A 22,082-nucleotide genomic window follows, 5' to 3' on the forward strand; every position below is an offset into this window, starting at 1 on the left:
GCTCTTGCAGCCTTTTTTTGGCTCTGTATTGTAGCTCTGTCTCTCTCTCCAGAGCATTTTTAACTTCTATTTCAACAGCACACCCTTACAGAAGTAGGTTTCAAGGCACAGCACCTGTTTGGTGACAGATTTACTAAGGCAGTGGAGTTGTTACACAAATCCCTCCAGTACAGAAGCCCTGTTTGGATAATTTCTTCTGTAAAAGCCTTTTTTTTTCTGGCATTAGAAAAGAAGATGCAACTTGTAAGGCAGTTGCCTGTTCAGTGGCACTGGCAAGCAGCTCAGCAGCACTAATGCAAAAGTTAGTAATCTTGGCCTGGAGGATTTGGTAAGAAAAAAACCCTTTCAAATTAATGCCTGAAGCTGTATCTTGATTTTGAAAGCAGCTGCCTGATTCTTCTGGGTTTTACATTTTCCTGTCCAGATGGGAGTCTTCTCCAGCCTCCAGTCCAGACAACATTTTGTTTTATTTAAGCTTTTGAATCCAGTGAAGTTGCAAAACCATTCTTTAGGTTGATTGGCTTTTGTGGGGGGCTAAAGTGCTGACAGCATCCTTCAGTGTTACTCAAATGTATAAACTCAAATAAATTTTAAAAGCTAAGATGAACAGATATTTAAGATATCTGTCTTTTTTTTTGGAGAAACATAAGGTCACTTAGTTGGCAAGTTAAATAAACCAAACTGAGGAAATAGCAGGAGGATGAAAACTACTAGGTTGATTGGGGTGAGTGATACAATCCCAGTGTGTTATTGCTTCCAATTTGCTGCCAAAAGTAAACTCATGTCCTCAAGTTTTTTAAAAAAAGCTCTGTGATTATTTCCTGTGGAATTTTGCAGCTCATGGTCTTTAGTCTTGCTTTTAAATTAAAGCAGGATTAACTTGTCATGTAAACTCATGTTTAAGTACGTGTTGTTTTTGTTCTTAAATATTTCAAAGTTGGAAGATCCCTCATTTTTTACAAGGAAAAATTACAGTTCCGAGGGCATTTCCTTCACTCATGTTGCTGCTAACAGAAATTTCTCATTATGTCCATCATGCTTCCATTTCCAGTGTCTTCCTTTTGTTTTTGTAAAGGCAACAGCCAGCCAGAAGACATTCTTGCTAACTAATAAAACTGTTCTGTTTGGTTACAAGTTTTTTCCTAGCTGCAGCTTCCTTTTTAAGCAGACACCATGGAAAATTGCTGTCTGCTCTTCTACTTTTAGTCTTAAGAGATACCAGCACAAAATGGGATGCTGGACCCTCTTACTGAGACTGCACTGGGCCCTAACAAGTCTGACATCCCTTAAACTTGGGTCATGGACTGTGCCAGACTCTGCTTCATCAGCCTCAGGCACAGGAATGGGGGAGAAGATTCCCCTTTTTGTTTTCTTCTAATTTTCCCCTCCTTTGTCTTTCTAAATAGGAGCTGTGATGCCCATTAGTGCTGTCTCCTGAAATTGTGGTGGCCAGGCAGAATTTGGGAACCAGAAAATGACTTCTCCATTTGGAGGCTCAAGTGAATGTGTCACTTTTCCAGTGATTTTTTGATTGCTGTGGCCATTATTTTCAGAGAGAATTTCACTGTATTCTTCTCCCTGGAAGGCAGTCTTTGGTTTGCTAGGTGGGTCAGGCTACATTTGGAGATATATGATGTAGGAAGGATGAGCAAGGTTCTTACTGTGCTCTCATACCAACCACAATTTGTTTCTCCTCTCTTGGAGGGGGAAGGTAAATTCTACACAACTTAATTCAGTTTGAATATTTCTTAAGCAGCAGCTTTATATTTGCATAAAGATTTTGGGATCACCTGTGTGTCCCAATTACACCTCTTCCCAGAATGTTTTCTCAGCCCATAACTGCTGTCATTTCTTAATACATTTATCCTGCTGTGTCTGGAGAGTTCTGAGAAGATGTCATTTCACTGCTCATATAATCAGGAGAGGTCTTTTTTACATGACAAATCAATGCAGGGAGCTGTGGAGGGAATTGCTTCATCCTTTCCAATATTTGATTTTTCTAGAAGTAGTAAAATAAGTGTTTCTTTTTGAAAGTGATCTTTTCCCTCTTACTTCTCTTCCCTCACTCTTCAGGAAATACTCCAAACACGTCTTGTTGCTCTGAAGTGGAAGCAATTTTTGTCTGGTGTAGCTGGAGACTGAAAAGCTCATTGCTGCCTGATGTGTGCTTGATACACTTGAATTTTTAGGATCTATTTTCTTCTGCCTTCTCATGATCTTTCCCAGAAGCCCAGTTTGTGTGAGCAGAAGCATTACACAGCAGGGATCATCTCTTGTTATCCCATGCCCTGGACTCTGGCCCATCAGTGTTTGGATGCAGACTGGATGCCTCTTACCTGGAAGAGGAAGTTTGTGAGTTAATGTGTCATGAAACAATTCAAGGTGTGTTTTTGCTGGCTGTTGAACAGAGCAAAGTTCAGGTTGAATGGTTTCAGTGTCATCCACTTGGTATTTAGTGATTCAGAGCCCATTAGGTCCAAGTTGGAAAGTTCATCAGAGCTTTCTATGAAGTGGGGTCCAGAGGACACTCTTCCAGGAAAATCTTCCTCTTGAAGCTTCAGTGACAAAACTCCTACAAGCCAATATTTTAGTTGTCTGATTTGTTGAAAGGAATTGTAGTGAATAAACATGAGATTCACCTGATCTGAGGTCCTGGGCTTTATCATTAATGCTGAGCTCTCAGCACCCTGAAAGGTGCTGATCAGTACCTGAATTATTTAAATCTCAGTTCTCACTCATCTGTTCATCTTACAGACTCTGGCCAACCATTTCTATATGTGCTCTAATATTTGCTAAAACTAATATTTGGTTCTGTGAGTTTATTTCAGGTCTCCAGTGTTCCAGTTAATGAATAATTTAAGTTTTCAGAAGCAGGAAGCTAGGGAAAGAAAATAAATTTAGTTGATGAGAAAACTTAGTCTTGGATGTTTGTGGCAGAAAAGGACCAGTTTGATGGTAAGAAGTGTGTATCTTAGAGGTGGTTTTAATTTTTTAATTCTCTACCATAGGATGAAAAGCTTTAAAAAGATCAGATATGGGAAAGCAGGAAGTTTTCTGAAAAACAGGCCTTATGTAAAGGTGTTTGGGTCATCCAAGGAAAAACATACTGGTACAAATTGTATTGATCTGCACAGCAGAACTTGTGGACTGGGTGTTTGTGCTGCTGTTAGTGCAGAAATATTGACTGTTATTAAAAGGGGCTTCAATCTGTGCTTGTGATTGATTATCTTGAATTTTTAGCTTTTTTGGAAGGAACACAAACATTCTCAGTGTGGGTTGAAAGAGTCATCTCTCAGGTCCTTTCACTGGTCAACAGGCACTTGATCCAGAAGTTGAAAAAATGGAGTTATGAAAACTACAACCTCCAAGAAGATATTAAATGGGATTTCCAAAAATTGTCTCTTCTTGTGCACATCCACTGCCTCTTTTACCCTTGACTTGACCTGCTGGGCTAACCCTGATGAATCACTCTTTTATTTTATGTAGCTGCTGACATTTTGGGAGGTCCCAAATCCTGTTCTTCCAGAGGGAGAGGCTGTTCCATGGCATTGAGAAAGCCAGAGAGGGTTTGATACTTGGTCAAAAGGAGAGGGAAGGAGTGGTCTGTGTTTTCCTGGAGACATTCAGCTGATCAGATCACACCAACACCAACCAGAGAGGTGAAAATCCCAGGCTAGGCTGGGAAAACAGAACAGAATGAAATGGCTTGGAACTGTTTGACCTGCACATTTTGAAACACAAAAAACGACAAAAAAAAAAACCAAACCCAAAACCACACTTTGAAAAGGAGGAAAGACTTAGAAATCACTGCCATTAGGGGAACTGTGATGTAGTATTTCAAATGCAAACTTCTCTCTGTGATGCAGTTGGATTCCCAATTGAAACCTACCTGATGAATGCTTTTCTTTTGTGTTTAAAAGAAAGCAAATAAAGTAATAATAAATTAAAAAAAAACCTCGATTACAGAAGAATCACAGTGAGTGGCAGATGTGTTTGTGGTTGTCTGCTGCCCTTTCAGAGTGGAGCTCAGCAACAGATGGAGGTTCAGCTATTTAAAATCCAATTCCTAGTAACTGGTTGGGGTTGTGTGGGTGTCCCAGTGCTCTGCCCCAGGACATTAGAGCCAGAGAGAGCTGCAGCCTCAACAGGAGCCTCTCTGAGAGCACTGAGAGGCCCACAAAATACCTTTGTATTTCCTTACCCTTTCCATCTGTCAGTTGTGATTTCATCCCCTTGTTTCACTTCCCTGCCTTAATTTCCCAGATAATTAATGACAAAAAATCTTCAGTGTCCCTCTGCCATTTCTTGTATTCCCTGGGTTTGGAAGGTGAATTTTTCAGCATCCTGAGAAGACAAGAATATCATGTTTTCCAATTTCATACAAAAGTTTGCCTGGTCATGGAATCATTTTGAGTGATATTGGTTAGAGTCTGCTCTTTGAGCAATTTCCCATTTGAGAATAAATATAGATTAAAAAAAAATATTTAATAATCATTCACTCCTGCTTGCTAGATGGCACCTTTTTATTTGAGGTTGTTGGGATTTTTTTATAATTGTTTGCTCTGAATAAAGTTTAAGCTTCGTGGTAGGTTTAGGTGGGCTATTTTATTAAAATAAAAAGTTAAATAGTACTAAGGTTACGTGAGAGGCCACATAACAAATACATGCAGCCTAACAAATGAAACAAAAACCTAGCATTTTTTAGATGGATGATATTTTTGTGGCATTTGGGTGGAATTACTGAAGCACTTTATGTAGCATCAGAAATTATTCAATCAATTGTCCCTAGAAACATATTGCTGCTCCACACTAAACTCTATTTTATTCTCTAAAACTGACTAAATATTACAATGTTCAGTTTAGGATCAGGGAAGCATATTGCTGCTCCACAGTAAACTCAATTTTATGCTCTAAAACTGACCAAATATTACAATGTTCAGTTAAGGAGCAGGGGAAGAAATGCTTTTTAATGGCTCACTTTGCTACCTGCAATCATTTTTCAGATTTACTGCAGCAGAGTACATGAACTAGACAAGTTCAGGCTAGAACTTTAGAATGAAAAGGTCATGTAGCCATCAGCACAACAAAATGGATTTAAAGCTTCTCATTAACACACACAGTAAAAGAGAAGTAGCTTTATATTGCTTGGTAATTCTGTTTTGCTTGAATTACTGTAGGGCATTAATAGAGGAGGTGGCACTGGGGTGCTGTAGAAATTCCAGTGATAGGAACAGTTTCAGTGGCACTGGATTTGCTGTAAATGACAAGTGTTAAGTAGCACTTGCTGTGTTTTTGTGACTTTCTTTGTCCTCCTCCAAAAACAGATGTTGGAGCAGTTGACATTGGGCTTTCTGCAAGTTCCTTGCTCAGCCCTCAGCTGTCTCACCAGCAGTACAGTGATACCCCCTCTCAGTATCCACAAGTTCTTTCTAATTATAAACCTGAAGTCATGGCATCCCCATCACTGTTCAGTGTCTTTTAACTCTGTTCACAATTAAGGGTGCCATGAATTCTTTTCAGTAAGTGCACTGAGGTGGTTTTTTTCTGGAAATGGCAAGAAATCCTCCGAGCCACACGTGTGTGTGTGTGTGTGTTAATCTTTATGCCACTACATACTGACTGCATAGCTCAGCAATACATGGCATGCACAAGGTTTATTCACTGGAACAGTGCAGTAGTACTAGAAAATAATTTCAGAAGTGTGAGAGGAATCCACTGAAAACTTTGAAGAGGAGCAAGTCTCTACAAATAGCATCCCATGCAGGAGAAAGTAGTAAGGAATGAGTTGACATTATTCATCAGCTGAGGGATTAAGTGATTGTAATTGGGAATTAGACAAAAGGAACAGTGGAGATGGTCATAAAAGGATTGTTAATTCTGTCTTTTAGAGGCAGGCATGAAAGTCTATAGAGCTATTTAAAACTTGCCAGTTCTCTAAAAATTTCAACTGCCAATAAATGAGATTTGAACAGGAGGTCTTTACAGCAGCCCAGACTTTGCTTATAACATTTTTAAATGAGCAGGAAACAATAAAAATTTTTAAATGGCCACAATAAAGACTTCAGGTTGTGGTTGCTTTGAGGCAGAGAGAAATCAAACTCCAGGCAGGCAATGAGGTGGCTTTAGCTGGAGCCTCCTGTGGGGAGCAGGGAGCTGTGGAGGTGATGAAACAGGTTTCTTGCTGTCCTGTTGTCACTGGGTTTGCAGTGCCTCTGTTTTGTCATTCAGTTGTGTTATGAGGAAATTATATGTGATAAACACAGGTCTGAGTCTGGAAGGCAATGTAGTGTACAAATAGTCTTGAAAACTGGTAAATAGGTAATATCTTGGGAGTGGTGAGTTCTCGGGAGCAGGGGTAGGGCTCAGGGTTTTGTTTGTTAGAACTGGGGAGTGAAAACAAAAATACACACAGCATGGATCCCTTCAAGCACCTGTCACCTGGAGGTACAATTCTAGTGGCTTTGGGTTTTGTATAATTGCTTTTGAATTTTTAAGCCCATGTAAATTGGCTTTTTATGAGCAAAATTGTGTGTGAGTGTCCCCATGCAGGCAATCAAAAGGCAGCAGGAACTGAGGGATTTGCAAGAGAAATAGGAGGTGATCTTCATAAAGTTGAACGTGGCAGAATTTCTGCTCTCTGTGTGTTGGGAAATGAGGATTTATCAGGTCAGGTATCTGATGTGTAAAGTTGTGTCTCTGAAGGCTGCATATCAGGTGTAGAGATGGGCACAGTGTGCTGGGCTTGCCACAGGAAGATCCTGGGCTTTCTTACAACTTAAATTGCAGTAATTGAGCTGAAATTTTCCATGAAACTGCAGTCGAGGAGGAGTCAGGATGCCAACCCAGCCATAAAACCACCCTGAACTCCTTGCAGAACCAACCCCTGAGAACAAGGAGCCTTTTACCTGCTCTGTGACCCAGTTTCCCCTCACAGGGATGGTGTTTGCTGCTTGATGTTAAGCTAAGCCCAGGCATGTTTCTGTGGCACTGTTATCACAGTGATGAGTAGGTCCAATAAGGCCTTGAGGAAATAAATTTGCAGTCAGGGTGTTGTTTGGGTCTGGGATGAAACAAAGCTTGGCCAAAGGCTTGAATTGAAAGCATCATGGAGCCCTGGTATCAACCTTTTTATCTGCAAGCCCAAGCTGGGCACCTGGAGCATCACCACAAGTCAAGGACTGCTCTCAAAACAAGTCCTGGCACAACCAAAGAGTCATCACTTTTACAGGCATTGAAGAATAACTTCCTCATTATTCTTCTCTCTTTGTTGTTTTCACAGTGAGTGTTGAAAAAGTGGAATTAAAGGGACTGGCACACAAGAAGAATGAAAGAAATGTTGAGTATTCCTTTGAGGTAAGCTTTTGTGATTGGTTTGGGGTTTTTTTTTTTACTGTGAAAGGAAGGAGGTATTTAAGGAGGAGGTAAATCTTCAAGCCTTATTTTTAGATCCCAGAAACTGGTCTAGTGGAGCTCCTTGGGGACAAATGCCACTCATATTTTATTATCAGTGATTTGGAAGTCGTCATAAATTGCTGTTGATGAACAGATGTGGATGGTCCAGAGTGGAACAGAGGCAAAATAAAAGTAATGCAACAGGTTGTAGCAAAGTCTATCTTGAAGGGAAAAAATATCATGCCATGCTTACACAGTGGGTATCTCTGTGCTGGAATTCAGAAACTAGTAAGAATTTAAGTCTTCATCTGAACAAAAAAGAGAATTTGGACACCCAGTTCAGTGCTGCAAGTATGGGAGAAGAGGTAGGGTGATAATTTCTTTGTATTTAGTAGTGAGGGAAGCATGAGACTCATATTGCTCAGGTGCTACTGGGTTTAAGAGTTGAAGAATACAGAAGATAATTACAGAAATAAATAATCATAGAATTGCTCAGGCTGGAAAAGAGCACCAAGATCATGGAGTCCAACCTCATCCTAACCCAATTACCCTGTTTTTAAGGCTTGAGGAAAATGCCCTGTAGTGAGAAAGTTAAAGAACTTAACTGCAAGATGACTGAGTATCATAAAAAAAACACTTTTAAGGGGTGGGGGGAAACATTGGACAGCAAAGAGAGTGTTGATCTAGCAGAAAAAAGGCATAACAGGAACTGATGTCTGAAAGCTGAAGCCAGACTAATTCCAACTGGAAGTGGGAATAGTTTCTTTGGAATGAGAGTGGTTAGCCACAAGCTGCTAGGAGAAGTGGCTTTCCCCCTGGTTTTAGGCAGCTTTTGGAGGTTTGGACATTGCTGACAATTTCTGTGGAGGGAGGGCTTCATCCTGTGGAACCTTGTGTGAAGAGTGAGGGCAGGGTGACAAACTGCTTTTCTCCCTGCTGGGAGACATGGTCCAAAATTCAGCATGCAAAGCCCAGAAAGTGTCCTGGGTTTGCTTAATGAGGCAAGGGAGCCAAACAGTTGGTGAGAAAAGGAGAACCCAGAAGCAAATGGACAATAGAATTTCAATTATCCACAACTTTTTTTTACCAGAAAGTTATTTTTTAAAACAGCCACCCAAGATAGAGCCTCAGTTCAGCATCTCCTGGTGATGTTGGCAGCATTGAGCACTGTGTGACTTGATTCATGGATGATGTTTTTTGGAGCCCATGATTTTTCCAAATGTCATCACCATTAGAATTGATTTTTTTCAAGGGGTTTTAAAAATCTTTATGAAATATGCAGTTGTCTGGAGTCTGGTTATGCATCAGTATCTTGTGAAACATCTTTTCCTATTATAACTTTTTCTATAAATACCAGAAATTACTTTTACCAGCGTTTCACTTGACAGCTTGTAGCTGAAAGGAGGGTACATAGTTTAGCTGAGCTAATAAATTGCTGTTTGGGTTAGAAACCCAACTATTAAATGTTTTGCTTAGTAGCTTGGGAATAGAAGGTCAATAGATGGAGCACTTCAGTGTTTCCAGCATCACTTTGCTGGAAGGGAACATCATAGTTCCCTGCATTTGCAGGTCACAGTAGTGTTTTATAAGTATTAAAATTTACAAATAATCAGCAAAACCTAAGTTGTAACAAATGGAGTATTACAAAACTAGGAAGTCTTGATTTATCACAAGCTTGAAGGAAGCAAATTAAAAAACCCTGCAGGTTTTGTAAAAACCAACTGCTTAAATTTTCCTTGCTTCTTTCTTTTTCTTCCCTTACTTTTTGTAGAACAGCTCTGCAGAGAGGAAATTCCTCCATTATGTAATGTATTTTGAAATACTCTCCTCTCACCAGTCTTTTTGGCAGCATTCTGATGGCTGGAAAAAAAAAGAAAAAAAAAAAAACCCAACACAACTTTGTGTGTGTTTTCAGTTGTCATTGAAACTGAGTGTCCTGAGTCCTAAACCTGCAAACCCAACTCCTGCCCCTGGAGACCACCTGGAGATCACATCTGCCTTCCAAACACCTTCAATTTGGTGTCTCCAGTCTGAAAAGGACCTCTGACTGCCCAGCCTCAGGCTGCTGTTCTTCCTGCCAAAAAATCCTGACTTTTTGGCTCAGTTCAACTCATCACCTCCCAACCAAGAACTGCTGCTGGAGCTGGGATGCAATGACTTCATGCAGCAAGTGGATGGGAAGAGGCTCTGAGCTTCCTTTTTTCTAGGGCATGTAGAAGATGGTGCCTGAAGGGCAGTAACTGCAGGTTTCATTTTTGAGGTTTTGCCTGGTTTTTTTTTTGCAGCAGGGTGGTTTGCTGCCATCCTCAGCTGTGCCTGGCATATGGAGCTGATGAATTCTGAACAGGCAGGGTTGTGCTGTGGGGAGCACATCACACTGTGCATCACATTCTACAAACCAGCTGTGCTCTTTTACAATAATAAGGAAAAAAAAATAAATCCATTATTTGGGAGTCTGTTCCTTAATACTGGGTGTCTGCAGTGGCTGTGTAAATCATGAAGGGCTTTTATTACAAAATAATTCAGTGTAATAACAGCAAGGATTGAGCAGCAAAGAGGAGGACTGAGTAATAGTTCCTTCTGCACAAAAAAACCTTTTTCCTTATAGATGTCACAAACTCTCTTGCAGTCTGGGGGTGGGGGGGCATGTGGTAACTTCTTATTGATTATTTGGAAGCAAACTTAAAGCCCTGACTGTCAGATATTCAACTGAATACTTTTTACTTCCTAAGGTCCTGTGGTCTGATTCGTCAGTGACATTGGTAACCAAATCTTCCACTGAAGTGACAGAATTTATTTCCAAGGTAAAGGCAGTGTGAAAAATACTTTGAAAAGCATTTTCAAAGATGTATTTGAAATATATACTTCAAATATATGTATTTGAAAAGAGATGTTTTGTCCCTCTAAGTGATTTTGTTAAATGGCATTTTTCAAAATGGTTTGAGATAAGAAAGATTGAATTTCATAAAATGTTTGACTGTAAATGGCTGTGCCTTGTATCTCATGTGAGCAACACCTCTTCCTTTCACTCAGTATTTGTTATATCTTTCATGTTTAGCTATCCCAGCTGTATCCAGAAGAAAACTTGGAGAAATTCATTCCTTGCCTAGCTGGTCCAGATTCATTTTACCTCGAACGGAACCACATGGACCTGGAATCAGACCTTAGGTATGTTGGGTTCTCTGTTGTTGTGGGGTTTTTGACACTTAGCTTGGAGAGAAACAGGAAATAAAAATACTGTGTTCATATTCTAAATTACTTTCAAGAATGTAGAGCCTGAACCCAGGTATTATTTCTTCATGTTCTTCTAATTCCAGTGCACAAAAAATGTTCAGGAATTCTTTCTTCAGAAATACAGATGGTAATAATAGTCTGTGTTAAGCTTCCTGGAGAACTGACATTTCCTCATTCCTTTCTAAAAAGAAACTGAGGATCATTTGCTTTGCAGAAGGTTCATTTGGGCTCAAAAAGAGCTAAAACTGCTTGAAAAAAAACCAACCAAACAAAACCCAAGACTCAGGAAAAAAATAAAATACTTCCCTGAATAGTCAGGCACTCTCCACTGTATGGAGAGATAGGCTGTGGGGATTTTTTTCCTCCCTTACCCTCTCAGTTTTTTAATCACCTCAGTTGTTTTAATTTGTCATTATGTTGGTTCTACCTTCATTTTAAAAAGGTAAGTATGTAAGTATATATTACAGCCATTACATTCTGGCAGCCACTAACAGCTGAGAAAATTTTAAAGCCTTAGATAGTACCTCCTCACATTATCCTGATCTTTATCTAATCTCAACCACCACTTAAACAATCATCATCAGTGGCAGGCCCCATCACTGCTCTCTAAACACTGGAATAGTCCTACTAGGAAAATTGTATTAACTGTATTTACACTGAATTTATCTATTTATCTCTGCAAAATATTAAATGACAGGTTTAAATGTCATTTTTGCTTGAGCTTCTGCTGTTTTCTTGAAGTCAGGACAGATTTTTCTCCCCCATTTCCTGAGCCACAGTGGATATTGTTTTTCCCCAGTCAGAGCCAGCAGGTGCATGCCTGGATTATTTTTCAGGGCAAACAGAGTTAACATTTCAAACAGTTCCTTCTGTGCTTTGAGGATCACAGCCTGGGTGAAGAGAATTAAGGAGAGGAAGAGAGAAGGCATGTTGCTGCTGTTTAGGTAGCAACAGTCTCTACAAATCTGGGTTAATGGAGCAGCAAGCTGCCTTCACACAGCATCTTGGAGCAGGGAAGGAGCTGCTTTGTCAGGTGCTGGATCTTCAGAAAACTCAGGAATTAACTGATTTTTCAAGGTGAAAAGCACGTTTGTATGTGGGTATTGTTGAATTATTTTTTTACTTCAAGACTTCTTAAAAATTCCAAAGGTATGGTCAAAATGCTCTTTTTTTAAACAACTTTTTACACGTTTTCCAGGCTGTAGAAGATCTGGCAAAAAGCAGTTAAGTTAGCTGCAAAACAAGAACTCCAGTTTGAGGTTTTTTTACATGATACATTGCAAAGTTTTAGGAGATAGTCTCTTTTCTTTTTTTCCCCACAAAGAGGCACAGCAATCCCAGGGAAAATGTGACATAAGTTTTACAGCCTTTTTCCCTGCACTGCCAGACTCTGCATCTGCTGTTTATCTCGAAGAGGAGAAAATTAAATAACAGATACATCTTCTGGGGTTTGGTATTTGGGTTCATGAATCTGAGAGGAGATTTTTTCAAGTTTATATTTGAACATTTTCTGCTTTGCAAGTGTTCAGTGTTCCTAAATTGAGCACGTTTGCTGAAGCACTAAACAACATGAAAGCAACACAGTGGTAACCTGTTTAAGTAGTATTAAGGATATCCATGCTTTTCAAGTCAGATTTGTGTGATGTGACTAATTTGAGAGAGGGTTTTTTTTTTCTATTTTAGTTTCAAAATCCCAAATTCAGTTTCCAAGTCTCCTGTAGAGTCTACAGTCACATCTGCACAGGCAGCAGCAAACCCAGTGTAACAGAATTGGGGGGGTTTGTTTGTTTTTGATGACCATGCAGGTATTTGGCACCATTACCTTCCCATGTGGTGAAAAACGACCATGTTAGAAAGTTCTTCAGCACTTCATCTCCTTCACAGCAACTTCAGAGTTCAAGTAAGTTTAAATAAGCTTTAAAAATGAATTTTTTTGTACTGATGCACACTTGATAAATTAATGCTATTTTTAACTTCTCTTCCCTGTTTTTAGGTCCTGGCAACCCCTCCCTTTATAAAGTAGGAACAACGCTGGGAACATCTGGAAGGTGAAATATTTGTTTACATTTATTCTGGCTGTAAAAACCCATTACAGAGGTAATCACCTGCCTCTCCTTGGGGATTTATGAGTCTACACTTTTATATTCATCTGTAGAAGACTTTAATAAATTCTAGCCTTAGTGTGTGGTCTGCCCAAGCCAGACAAGTGATGAGAATATTAGTGTAAGGCAGGAGCATTCCTAATGTTGACATTTGCTCATTCTTTAAAGGCTTTAGGAAAACACATCTTGCAATAACAGCTGCAAGGGCTCAGTGTGGGTAATGGCTCAAAGAAAAACTGTGGAGTAAGTTGATCTCAAAGACAACAGAACTTCTCTGACAGGCAGTTTGCAAGTCAAAATAGAGCAATTACCAGAAATGGAAGATAAGAGCTCAGCTTCAAAAATAAAGCATATAAAATGTAGTTGGCAGTTTTGACTCTCTTTGTCCTAAGAAATGTGTGTGCTCAGGGAAGAATTCAGCAAAGGCTTTTGACCAGTGTTATGTGGGAGGTGAGATCAGACAATCAGTGTTCCTGCTGGCACTTCAACCTCTGAGCACTTGTTCTAAGAAGCATCTCTCCAAACTGTTTGGAGATGTCAGCTGCTAATTGATGCCAGCACTTCAGTGCTGAGCTGCAGTGATGGTGGAATCCCCCATGATCTCCTCCTGGCTTAAGTTGCAGTGGTCTCAGTCCCATACTTCAGGGGAATAATGATTATCTGAGTTGTAGGCACAGCCCCCTGTGTAAATCTTTGTGGGCAAAGTGAGAGCATCCCTGAAAGGTTGTTTTTTTTTTCCTCTCTTACAGCATGTTTGAATGTTTCCTTGTACAGCAGGGGGTTCCTTTCAGAGGGAGGAAGGAAATCTCTTCCCAAGGAGGTAGAAGTCAGCCTTGGGAAGAGGCAGAAGGAAATTCTCTTGCCTTTTGTTAGGATTTAACACACTCAGAACTTGTTCTCTTCAGAGGCAATTTTATTTTCTCCAACAAAAAACATTACCCTCCAAGGAGCCAATTATTGGGTTTTTTTACCAGCTGCACATGTGAAAAAAAAATCCACAGGATTATATTTGGGCTTCTTTGTGTTCATTCAAATCTGAACCACGGCTATTGTCTCTAATCCTTTTTTTAATCACAGAGAGGTAGTAGAGCATATATTATCTGTGATTATAGAAGGAAACCTCTGCTGAAGCTGAGGGATACCCTCTATTCTGCATTGGTGAGGCCACACCTGGAGTATTGTGTCCAGTTCTGGGCCCCTCAGTTCAAGAAGGACAGGGAAGTGCTTGAAAGAGTCCAGCACAGATCTACTGAGATGATTAAGGGAGTGGAACATCTCCCTTATGAGGAAAGGCTGAGGGAGCTGGGTCTCTTTAGTTTGGAGAAAAGGAGACTGAGGGGTGACCTCATCAATGTTTTCAAATATGTAAGGGGTGAGTGTCAGGGAGATGGAGTTAGGCTTTTCTCAGTGGTGACCAGTGATAGGACAAGGGGTAATGGGTGTAAATTGGAGCATAGGAGGTTCAAGTTGCATATCAGAAAAAATTTTTTTACTGTAAGGGTGACAGAGCCCTGGAACAGGCTGCCCAGGGGGGTTGTGGAGTCTCCTTCACTGGAGACATTCAAAACCCACCTGGACACGTTCCTAGGGGATGTACTCTAGGGGGCCCTGCTCTGGCAGGGGGGGTTGGACTAGATGATCTTTCGAGGTCCCTTCCAACCCCTAGGATTCTATGATTCTATGATAAAGCTCCCTCTTTGCCATCAGCTGCCCTGTCCAACACCACAACACAACCCTGGCACCCAAGCCGTGTAGGTTTCCCCAGCAATCCTGCCCGAGGCGGTTTGCTAGGGCTGTACCAGCTCAACCTTTGGCTTGACCCATCCCCAAGGTGCCTAAACCAACCCTCTGCCTGTTTTTCAGACCTGTCTGTGGAGTGGCTGGCATTCAGTCTTCTCAGAACCACGTCCAGCACTCTGCTGCTGCTGCTGCTCCAGTCTCACTCCCCCACTGCTCCCACCCCGGAGGCGCCGGCTCCTCGCTGCCGTATCGCACCCCCATGGACTCCTCTGCCTCACCCATCCTGATGTCTTCCAGCCCCCAGACCCCCCAGACCCAGGAGCAAAATGGGATCTTAGACTGGCTCAGGAAACTGCGGTTGCACAAATATTACCCTGTCTTCAAACAGCTCACCATGGAGAAGGTAGAGGAGCAGGGGAAGGGGACAGAGGGGTCTCAGTTATCCTTTGGTCCTCCAGGGAGGGGAAAGGCTGCAAACATCTGCACTGGGAGCTGCAGGGCTTCCTGCCTGGGGCTGTGGAGCTCTGCACTCTCTTGAAGCAATAACATTCAGATGAAAACTTTTCTTCCTATTTTTGATCTGCTTTGTGTCCAAGGCCTGGGCTGGGTGACAGCTGCTGCCTGTTCTTGGAATTCTTCCCCCGGTGCTTGAAGATCCAACTCGTATGGTATCTTCAGAGCTCTGCTTTGGCTCCCTCTTCATCCCTTTGATGTGCAGTAGATAACAAAAAAGTTGATTTTTTTTCCCCTCTTTTTTAATTTCTGCTTCCTGATTGACTTTTCTCACAAAATAGTTGGTTTGTCCTTCTTTAAAAAATAAATACAGATCCCCAGAGGCTCCTGCCATGACCATTAAACACATCCACATATTTTCAAGTAGATTTGAGGGTTTTTTTCTGTAAAAATTCTTGTAGAAAAATAATCCTTTATGTATTTGTATATACTAAGAATCACAAATGACACTGTGTGCTGGATTGTATCTAAACTGACTGCTTTTAACAGCTCCAGCTATAAAACTTATGTCCTAAATGTCTTTGAGCCTTGAACGCCCTCCAGTGGCTCAAGTGCTTAGGCTGAGCCAGGTCTAAACTTGGGTTGCTTTGTGCTGGTTATAGGTTGTTGAATATATTTAATTATAATCTGTCACCAGAGTCTTCTGATTTAATTTTCCTCATTATTTCAAGAGACATACACAGTGTTTTGGTTTTTTTTTCCTTTAAATAAGTAGTAAAACTATTCTGCATTTTCTAGTGTGTTTTTTAAAAAAAAAAAAATATTATGCACACTTTTCCAACTTTAATTTTCATGACATTATATTATACTTTCCCCCCTGTATTTTATATCTCTGCTTTATTATAATTTTTCTTTTGGGAGTATATTTTCAATTAAACTGATGCACATTGATTACTGTGCTAATTGACACAACTAGGAAAACTGGAGTGAATTTTTGAGAACTTCAACTCAGAGCACAAAGTTCTATTTTAATATCTAGGTGAATTACTTCATCTTTATTGTCAACAGTTAATATAAATAGCACACATATAATTAAATTTAATCTACTGGTGTTCTTTTTTCTATCCCAAGTCCCCACACTGTTATTCTACACTGATTCTATAATTTAAACCTGGAGTAGAGGTTCTGTAAATTAATATAGTTTAAAAAATGGCTTCAAACTTGTCTTTCAGAATTGATCTTGACTGAAAATATCAATAAGAATATTTCAGGCTGTAAAACTAAATAGATTTTTTTTTTTCTTTACAAGTTTCTGAGTCTTACTGAAGAAGATCTGAATAAGTTTGAGTCCCTTACCATGGGAGCAAAGAAGAAGCTCAAGACCCAACTGGAGCTGGAGAAGTAAGTGGTGGGGGCAAAGGTTGAAAGATGTTTAATGCCATTTTTACAGCATTTTTTGCTTTCCAGACCATAAACCTACCAGAATTTTCACTTGTAAGTATGAGCAATGCTTATCTCCCTTCCTCTGTACTTGTGCCACTTACCTTGAAAAGCTCTTGACACGGGGTAATATTTAGTGCTTACTCTTTGGTTGTGATAAAAGAGAACCAAATATAAAGAATTAGTGAACTGTTTTAAAAAGATGTGGCAACCCAGCCATAAGAGAGATGTCTGTCTTCACCTGTCAGGTTGACAGCTCTTCCAAGGAGGGGCACACTTTAAAAATAATCTACAAAAGGTACACATTGTGGCTTAAGGATTTTTTTTAAACTTCTGTAATAGGGACTGTAAAGCTGGTGTGCAAAACCCATTTAGATTTTGGGCTTCCCACCTACCTGAGATTTCACAGGGTAGGAGGGAATCAGGCAAGCCAAGCCACTGAACTGAAGCTCCTGATCTAAGAAGCACTTGAAAAAACCAAAAATCTGAATCCGTGCTCATTCATCAAAGCTCCTTGACAGCATTTTTCATCAGTCTTAGTTTTTTTCCAAAGGTGTGTTTGCCAAGTGAAAATTTGAGGCTGCATTTGGCTTCCCTTTGGTTTCAGTGTGCATGGCCAGGTTTGGGACGTGCCTAGGTAGTGTGTGACAGAAAGTAACCACCATTTGCTTTGGCCTTGCACAAATCAGACTGATTACTGATTACTATTGCAATCAGATGGTAAGTAGTCCAAATATAGCTGCTGGCAAGGAGCTGTGGTCAAGGTTGATGTCATTTCCAAATGTTTCCATGTGGAATCAGCCTAACCTTGCAGTGGATTATTCAGTGGGCTTCATCTGCTTCCAGTTCGTTCAGAAATTGATTTATTTCATAGAATCATAGAACTGGCTGGGTTGGAAGGGACCTCAGAGCTCATCAAACCCAACCCTTGATCCACTCCCCCTGTGGTTCCCAGCCCATGGCACTGAGTGCCACATCCAGGCTCTTTTGAAATATCTCCAGGGATGGAGAATCCACCCCTTCCCTGGGCAGCCCATTCCAATGCCTGATCACCCTCTCCAGAAAGAAATTCTTTCTCATGTCCAACCTAAACCTCCCCTGGCACAACTTGAGACCTCTTGTGCCCTCTTGTCTCGCTGAGAGTTGCCTGGGAAAAGAGCCCAACCCCCCCCTGGCTCCAACCTCCTTTCAGGGAGTTGGAGAGAGTGATGAGGTCTCCCCTGAGCCTCCTCTTCTCCAGCCTCAACACCCCCAGCTCCCTCAGCCCTTCCTCACAGCACTTGTGCTGGATCCCTTCCCAGCCTCCTTGCTCTTCTCTGGACCTGCTCCAGCACCTCAAGCTCCTTCCTGAGCTGAGGGGCCCAGAACTGGACACAGGACTCAAGCTGTGGCCTCCCCAGGGCTGAGCACAGGGGCAGAATCCCTTCCCTGGACCTGCTGGCCACGCTGTTCCTGATACAGGCAACATTTGTTGTTGTGCTTTGCCCAGCTTTTGCTTCTTCACACTTTTCTCCATCCCCTTATAGAGAAAAATCAGAGAAACGCTGCCTGAACCCCACGACTCCTCCTTCAGTTACCAGCAGTGGTGTGGCAAGGGTCCCCCCCACCACCCACGTGGGACCCATCCAGAGTATTCGTGGCAACCACGCTGCAGGTAAGGAGGGCCAGGGGACACTGCTGTGCCCTCAAGGCTCCTGGCACAGGAGCAAATTCATCCTTCCACTGCTTTTTCAACCTGGCAGCAGCTTTACCTTCCAAAACACCATTGGCTGAAAGGGGAGCAGGCTGTGGGTGTGGAGTGCACTAAAAAGTTAGCTGCCTCTTCATGGTTCCATAACCCTGGAGCATCCCTGGATGTTGGAGGGAGGAGTCAAAGAATTGCAACCGGGTCCTGTTACTGCTCCTTTTCATTCCCTGCTTGCTCTCCCACCCTTTCTCTGCAGAGCTGCGTGTGGATGTGGATCAGCCAGCCCACCCACTGCCCCGGGAGGGCAGCTCCTCCGAGTACTCCAGCTCTTCTTCCAGCCCCATGGGGATCCAGACCCGGGAGGAGAGCTCGGACAGCGCCGAGGAGAACGAGAGACGTAAGCAGAGCCGAGCAGCCAGGCTGCCAGCAAGCCCCAGCTTTGGCTGGAGGAGCAGCTGGACTGATGGATGTTTCTGTCCCCCCAGGTCTTGACATTCACCTAGACGGCTCGGAGAAGGAGAAGCCGGTGATGTTACTGAACCATTTCACTTCGAGCTCCGCCAGACCCACGGCTCAGGTCTTACCGGTGCAGAACGACGCAGGCTCCAGCCCCTCCGGCCACCACCCGCTGCCCATGCAAATGATGTCAGCGGCTTCTTCCCACATCGCCCCCATCCGGATGCTGAATTCAGTGCACAAATCCGAGCGTGGCAACGCGGACATGAAGCTGCTCTCGTCCTCGGTGCATTCGCTTTTATCTTTAGAGGAAAGAAATAAAGTTTCTCCCGCTCCTCGGGGCAGCATAAAAATGGAGAAGAGCTTTGGAAACGCCGTGGTGGACGTGATGTCTGCATCTTCTCCCCACCAGCCCTTGCAGGTGCTGTCAGGGGCAGCTGAGGGCAGCTCACCCACCTCTACCATGAACTTTGGGCCTCGAACTAAAGTCGTACACGCCTCGACTCTGGACAGGGTGATAAAAACAGCTCAGCAGCCAGGATTAATAGTAGAAACGAGTACTGCTGCCACCGTGACATCCAGCACAGTCTTCCACGTGGCTCGTCCACCCATCAAACTCCTGGTGTCTTCATCTCTCCCCACTGACCCCCCCCCCATCGCCGGCCAGACTTCCTGCTCCAGTAATATGCAAATCACGGTGTCCCCTGCAATAATCAACCCCAGGACTGCTCTCTACACAGCCAACACCAAAGTTGCCTTTTCTGCGATGAGCAGCGTGCCGGTGGCACCCATGCAAGGCAGCTTCTGCACCAACAGCAACGCTGCCTCCTCCAGCAGCCACCCCTCCACCTCCTCCTTTGCCACCATGGCCAACCTGCCCAGCTGCCCCGCGCCCAGCTCCAGCCCCACGCTCTCCTCCGCCGCCGACGGCAACTTCTACAGCAGCAGCAGCAGCAGCAACAGCAGCAGCAGCAGCAGCGGGGGATCCACGGGGAGCGTCCCGGGCCCGAACCAGAACCATCATCACCACCATCACCAGCAGCAGCAGCAGCAGCCCCAGCCCCCCGGGTGCATGGTCTGCAGCTCCTGCGGGTGCAGCGGGAACTGCGGCTCCAGCGGGATGACCGTCAGCTACGCCAATTATTTCCAGCACCCTTTTTCCGGGCCTTCCATGTTTACTTTCCCCTTCCTGCCCTTCAACCCCTTGTGTAGCAACGGCTACATCAACACTCAGCAGTACAACAGCAGCACCACCTTCCCCGTGGTCCACACAGCCTACAACAGCGGGCTCGCCCCGGACTCCGTCATGAGCGGGCAGTCCACGTTCGCGGTACCGCCCATGCAGAACTTCATGGCAGGGACAGCAGGGGTGTACCAGGCCCAGGGGATGATGGGGAATGCCAATGGCTCCACTCACAAAAAAAATGGGAATCTCTCCTGCTACAACTGCGGGGCCAGCGGGCACAGAGCTCAGGACTGCAAACAGCCTCCCATGGATTTCAACCGGCAAGGTAAAAACGGGAGCGGGAGGGGGAGGAGGGGGAGGAGGAGGAGGAGAAGGAGAAGGAGGAGAAGGAGAAGGAGAAGGAGAAGGAGAAGGAGAAGGAGAAGGAGAAGGAGAAGGAGAAGGAGAAGGAGAAGGAGAAGGAGAAGGAGAAGGAGAAGGAGGAGAAGAAGGAGAAGGACGAGAAGGAGAAGGAGAGGGAGGAGGAGGAGGAGAAGGAGAAGGAGGAGAGGGAGGAGAAGGAGAAGGAGAAGGAGAGGGAGGAGGAGAAGGAGAAGGACGAGAAGGAGAAGGAGAAGGAGAGGGAGGAGAAGGAGAAGGAGGAGAGGGAGGAGAAGGAGAAGGAGTGATGTGGCCTCCAGCCAGGGGAGGAAGGGCTGAGGTTGGTTGATGGCAGTGCCCTGGATTTTCACTTCAAAAGGGTCTCAGGTCTCAGTCTGGTGGGTTGGCACTGGATGGGAAAAGTGGAACAAGTTGCCCAGGGAGGTGGTTGAGGCCTCATCTCTGGAGATGTTCAAGGTGAGGCTTGAGGAGGCTCTGAGCAACCTGATCTAGTTGAGGGTGTCACAGAATCATCCGGGTTGGAAAGGAGCTCTGGGATCATCAAACCCAACCCTTGCTCCACTCCCCCCGTGGTTCCCAGCCCATGGCACTGAGTGCCACATCCAGGCTCTTCTTAAAAACCTCCAGGGATGGAGAATCCACCCCTTCCCTGGGCAGCCCATTCCAATGGCTGAGCACCCTCTCCAGAAAGAAATTCTTTCTAATGTCCAACCTAAACCTCCCCTGGCACAACTTGAGACCTCTTGTGCCCTCTTGTCTTGCTGAGAGTTGCCTGGGAAAAGAGCCCAACCCCCCCCTGGCTCCAACCTCCTTTCAGGGAGTTGTAGAGAGTGATGAGGTCTCCCCTGAGCCTCCTCTTCTCCAGCCTCAACACCCCCAGCTCCCTCAGCCCTTCCTCACAGGACTTGTGCTGGATCCCTTCACCAGCTCTGCTGTGTCCCTGCTCACTGCCGGGGGGTTGGACCTTACATGACCTGAAGGCCCCTTCCAGCCCAAATTATTCCATGATTTTATTCCATGATAATTTGAAATGTAATTTTTGTGCAGAGCTGACACAAGGACAGAGCTCCAGGAGGTTCAGGCCCAGGTGCCCTGTGGGGCTTGTGTTGGTTTCTGAGAAGGGGCCAAACACCCTTTGGATGGGACCTTCCAAAGGGGTGGGAGGGAGGGAGGGACCTGGTGTGGACAGATCAGGTGGATTGTTGCTGTTTATACCTTATCATCCAGGTCATCTTTGGTAAACACCAAGGTCCCTGGGAAGTTTACAATCCAAACATCTCTTCTGCCCCTTTCCCTTCCTCCCCAGATTAGTAACAAAAGCAAAGAATTATTGTTCAAATGCTCCTGAAGCTCCCATGGTTGCTGCTTTCCTTATTTTGCAGAGCATGATGCTTATGTGGTTACAGCAGGGGCTTCTCCTGGAGAGAGCTGAGATCCTAAATTCTGGGCAGGAAACAGCTAAGAGAGAAATGCTGCTTTATCAAGAGCACTTTATAGTCTTTATTTTTCCTTTTTTATTTTGACATTCTGTGCTGAGAGAGTCTGTGGTGGAGAGTTTTAAAATTAAATACAAACTTCAGGATGGAGCAAACAGCACTGAGGTCTTACATTGTGTCTTGTCTGTAGTGTGTGTCTGTGTTTGCTTTCATATGGTGCAAAATCTCAGGTATTTGACCACTATAAATTAACAAGTAACTGCTTTTCAGGCAGCAATTTACAGCAGTGCTGAAATGTAACTAATTAGGGGAAGCACTGTGGCTGATGCTTTGGTTGTGGCTAAAAGGAGGAGTGATGCTGCCTGCTCAGTCTTTTTAAGCTGCATTTTATTTTATTTTATTAGCTCAATTTCCATTTGAACTCTCCCAAACAAGTATTTGCCAGCCCTAAAACTGCATCACACTTGTCAGCCTCTTCACTGCACCCTGCCAGCTGGGCTTAGGCTGCAAAAATCCCTTCATGTCTAATAAGAAGCAGGTTGGTTTAGAAAGTTCTGAGATGCAGCAGATGGGAG

General features: G+C 43.5%; 1 protein-coding gene across 2 annotated transcripts in view; it reads left to right on the top strand.

The window, feature by feature from the left end:
- The window catches only part of ZCCHC14 (zinc finger CCHC-type containing 14), a 53,278-nt gene that overhangs the window by 26,759 nt on the left and 4,437 nt on the right, over positions 1 to 22,082 (top strand). For both annotated transcript variants that reach the window (XR_011728392.1, XM_071756583.1), the window contains exons 3-12: positions 7,280 to 7,353; positions 10,125 to 10,196; positions 10,451 to 10,560; positions 12,432 to 12,526; positions 12,620 to 12,674; positions 14,592 to 14,871; positions 16,231 to 16,322; positions 17,888 to 18,015; positions 18,305 to 18,445; positions 18,534 to 20,015. Coding sequence is in view for 1 of the 2 variants with exons in the window: in XM_071756583.1 (XP_071612684.1) it covers positions 7,280 to 7,353; positions 10,125 to 10,196; positions 10,451 to 10,560; positions 12,432 to 12,526; positions 12,620 to 12,674; positions 14,592 to 14,871; positions 16,231 to 16,322; positions 17,888 to 18,015; positions 18,305 to 18,445; positions 18,534 to 20,015 (2,529 nt within the window). In the remaining variant the exon portion in view is untranslated. The remainder of the gene's footprint in view (positions 1 to 7,279; positions 7,354 to 10,124; positions 10,197 to 10,450; positions 10,561 to 12,431; positions 12,527 to 12,619; positions 12,675 to 14,591; positions 14,872 to 16,230; positions 16,323 to 17,887; positions 18,016 to 18,304; positions 18,446 to 18,533; positions 20,016 to 22,082) is intronic.

Source organism: Heliangelus exortis, chromosome 13 (assembly GCF_036169615.1).
Source record: "Heliangelus exortis chromosome 13, bHelExo1.hap1, whole genome shotgun sequence".
NCBI classification, from domain to species: Eukaryota; Metazoa; Chordata; class Aves; order Apodiformes; family Trochilidae; genus Heliangelus; species Heliangelus exortis.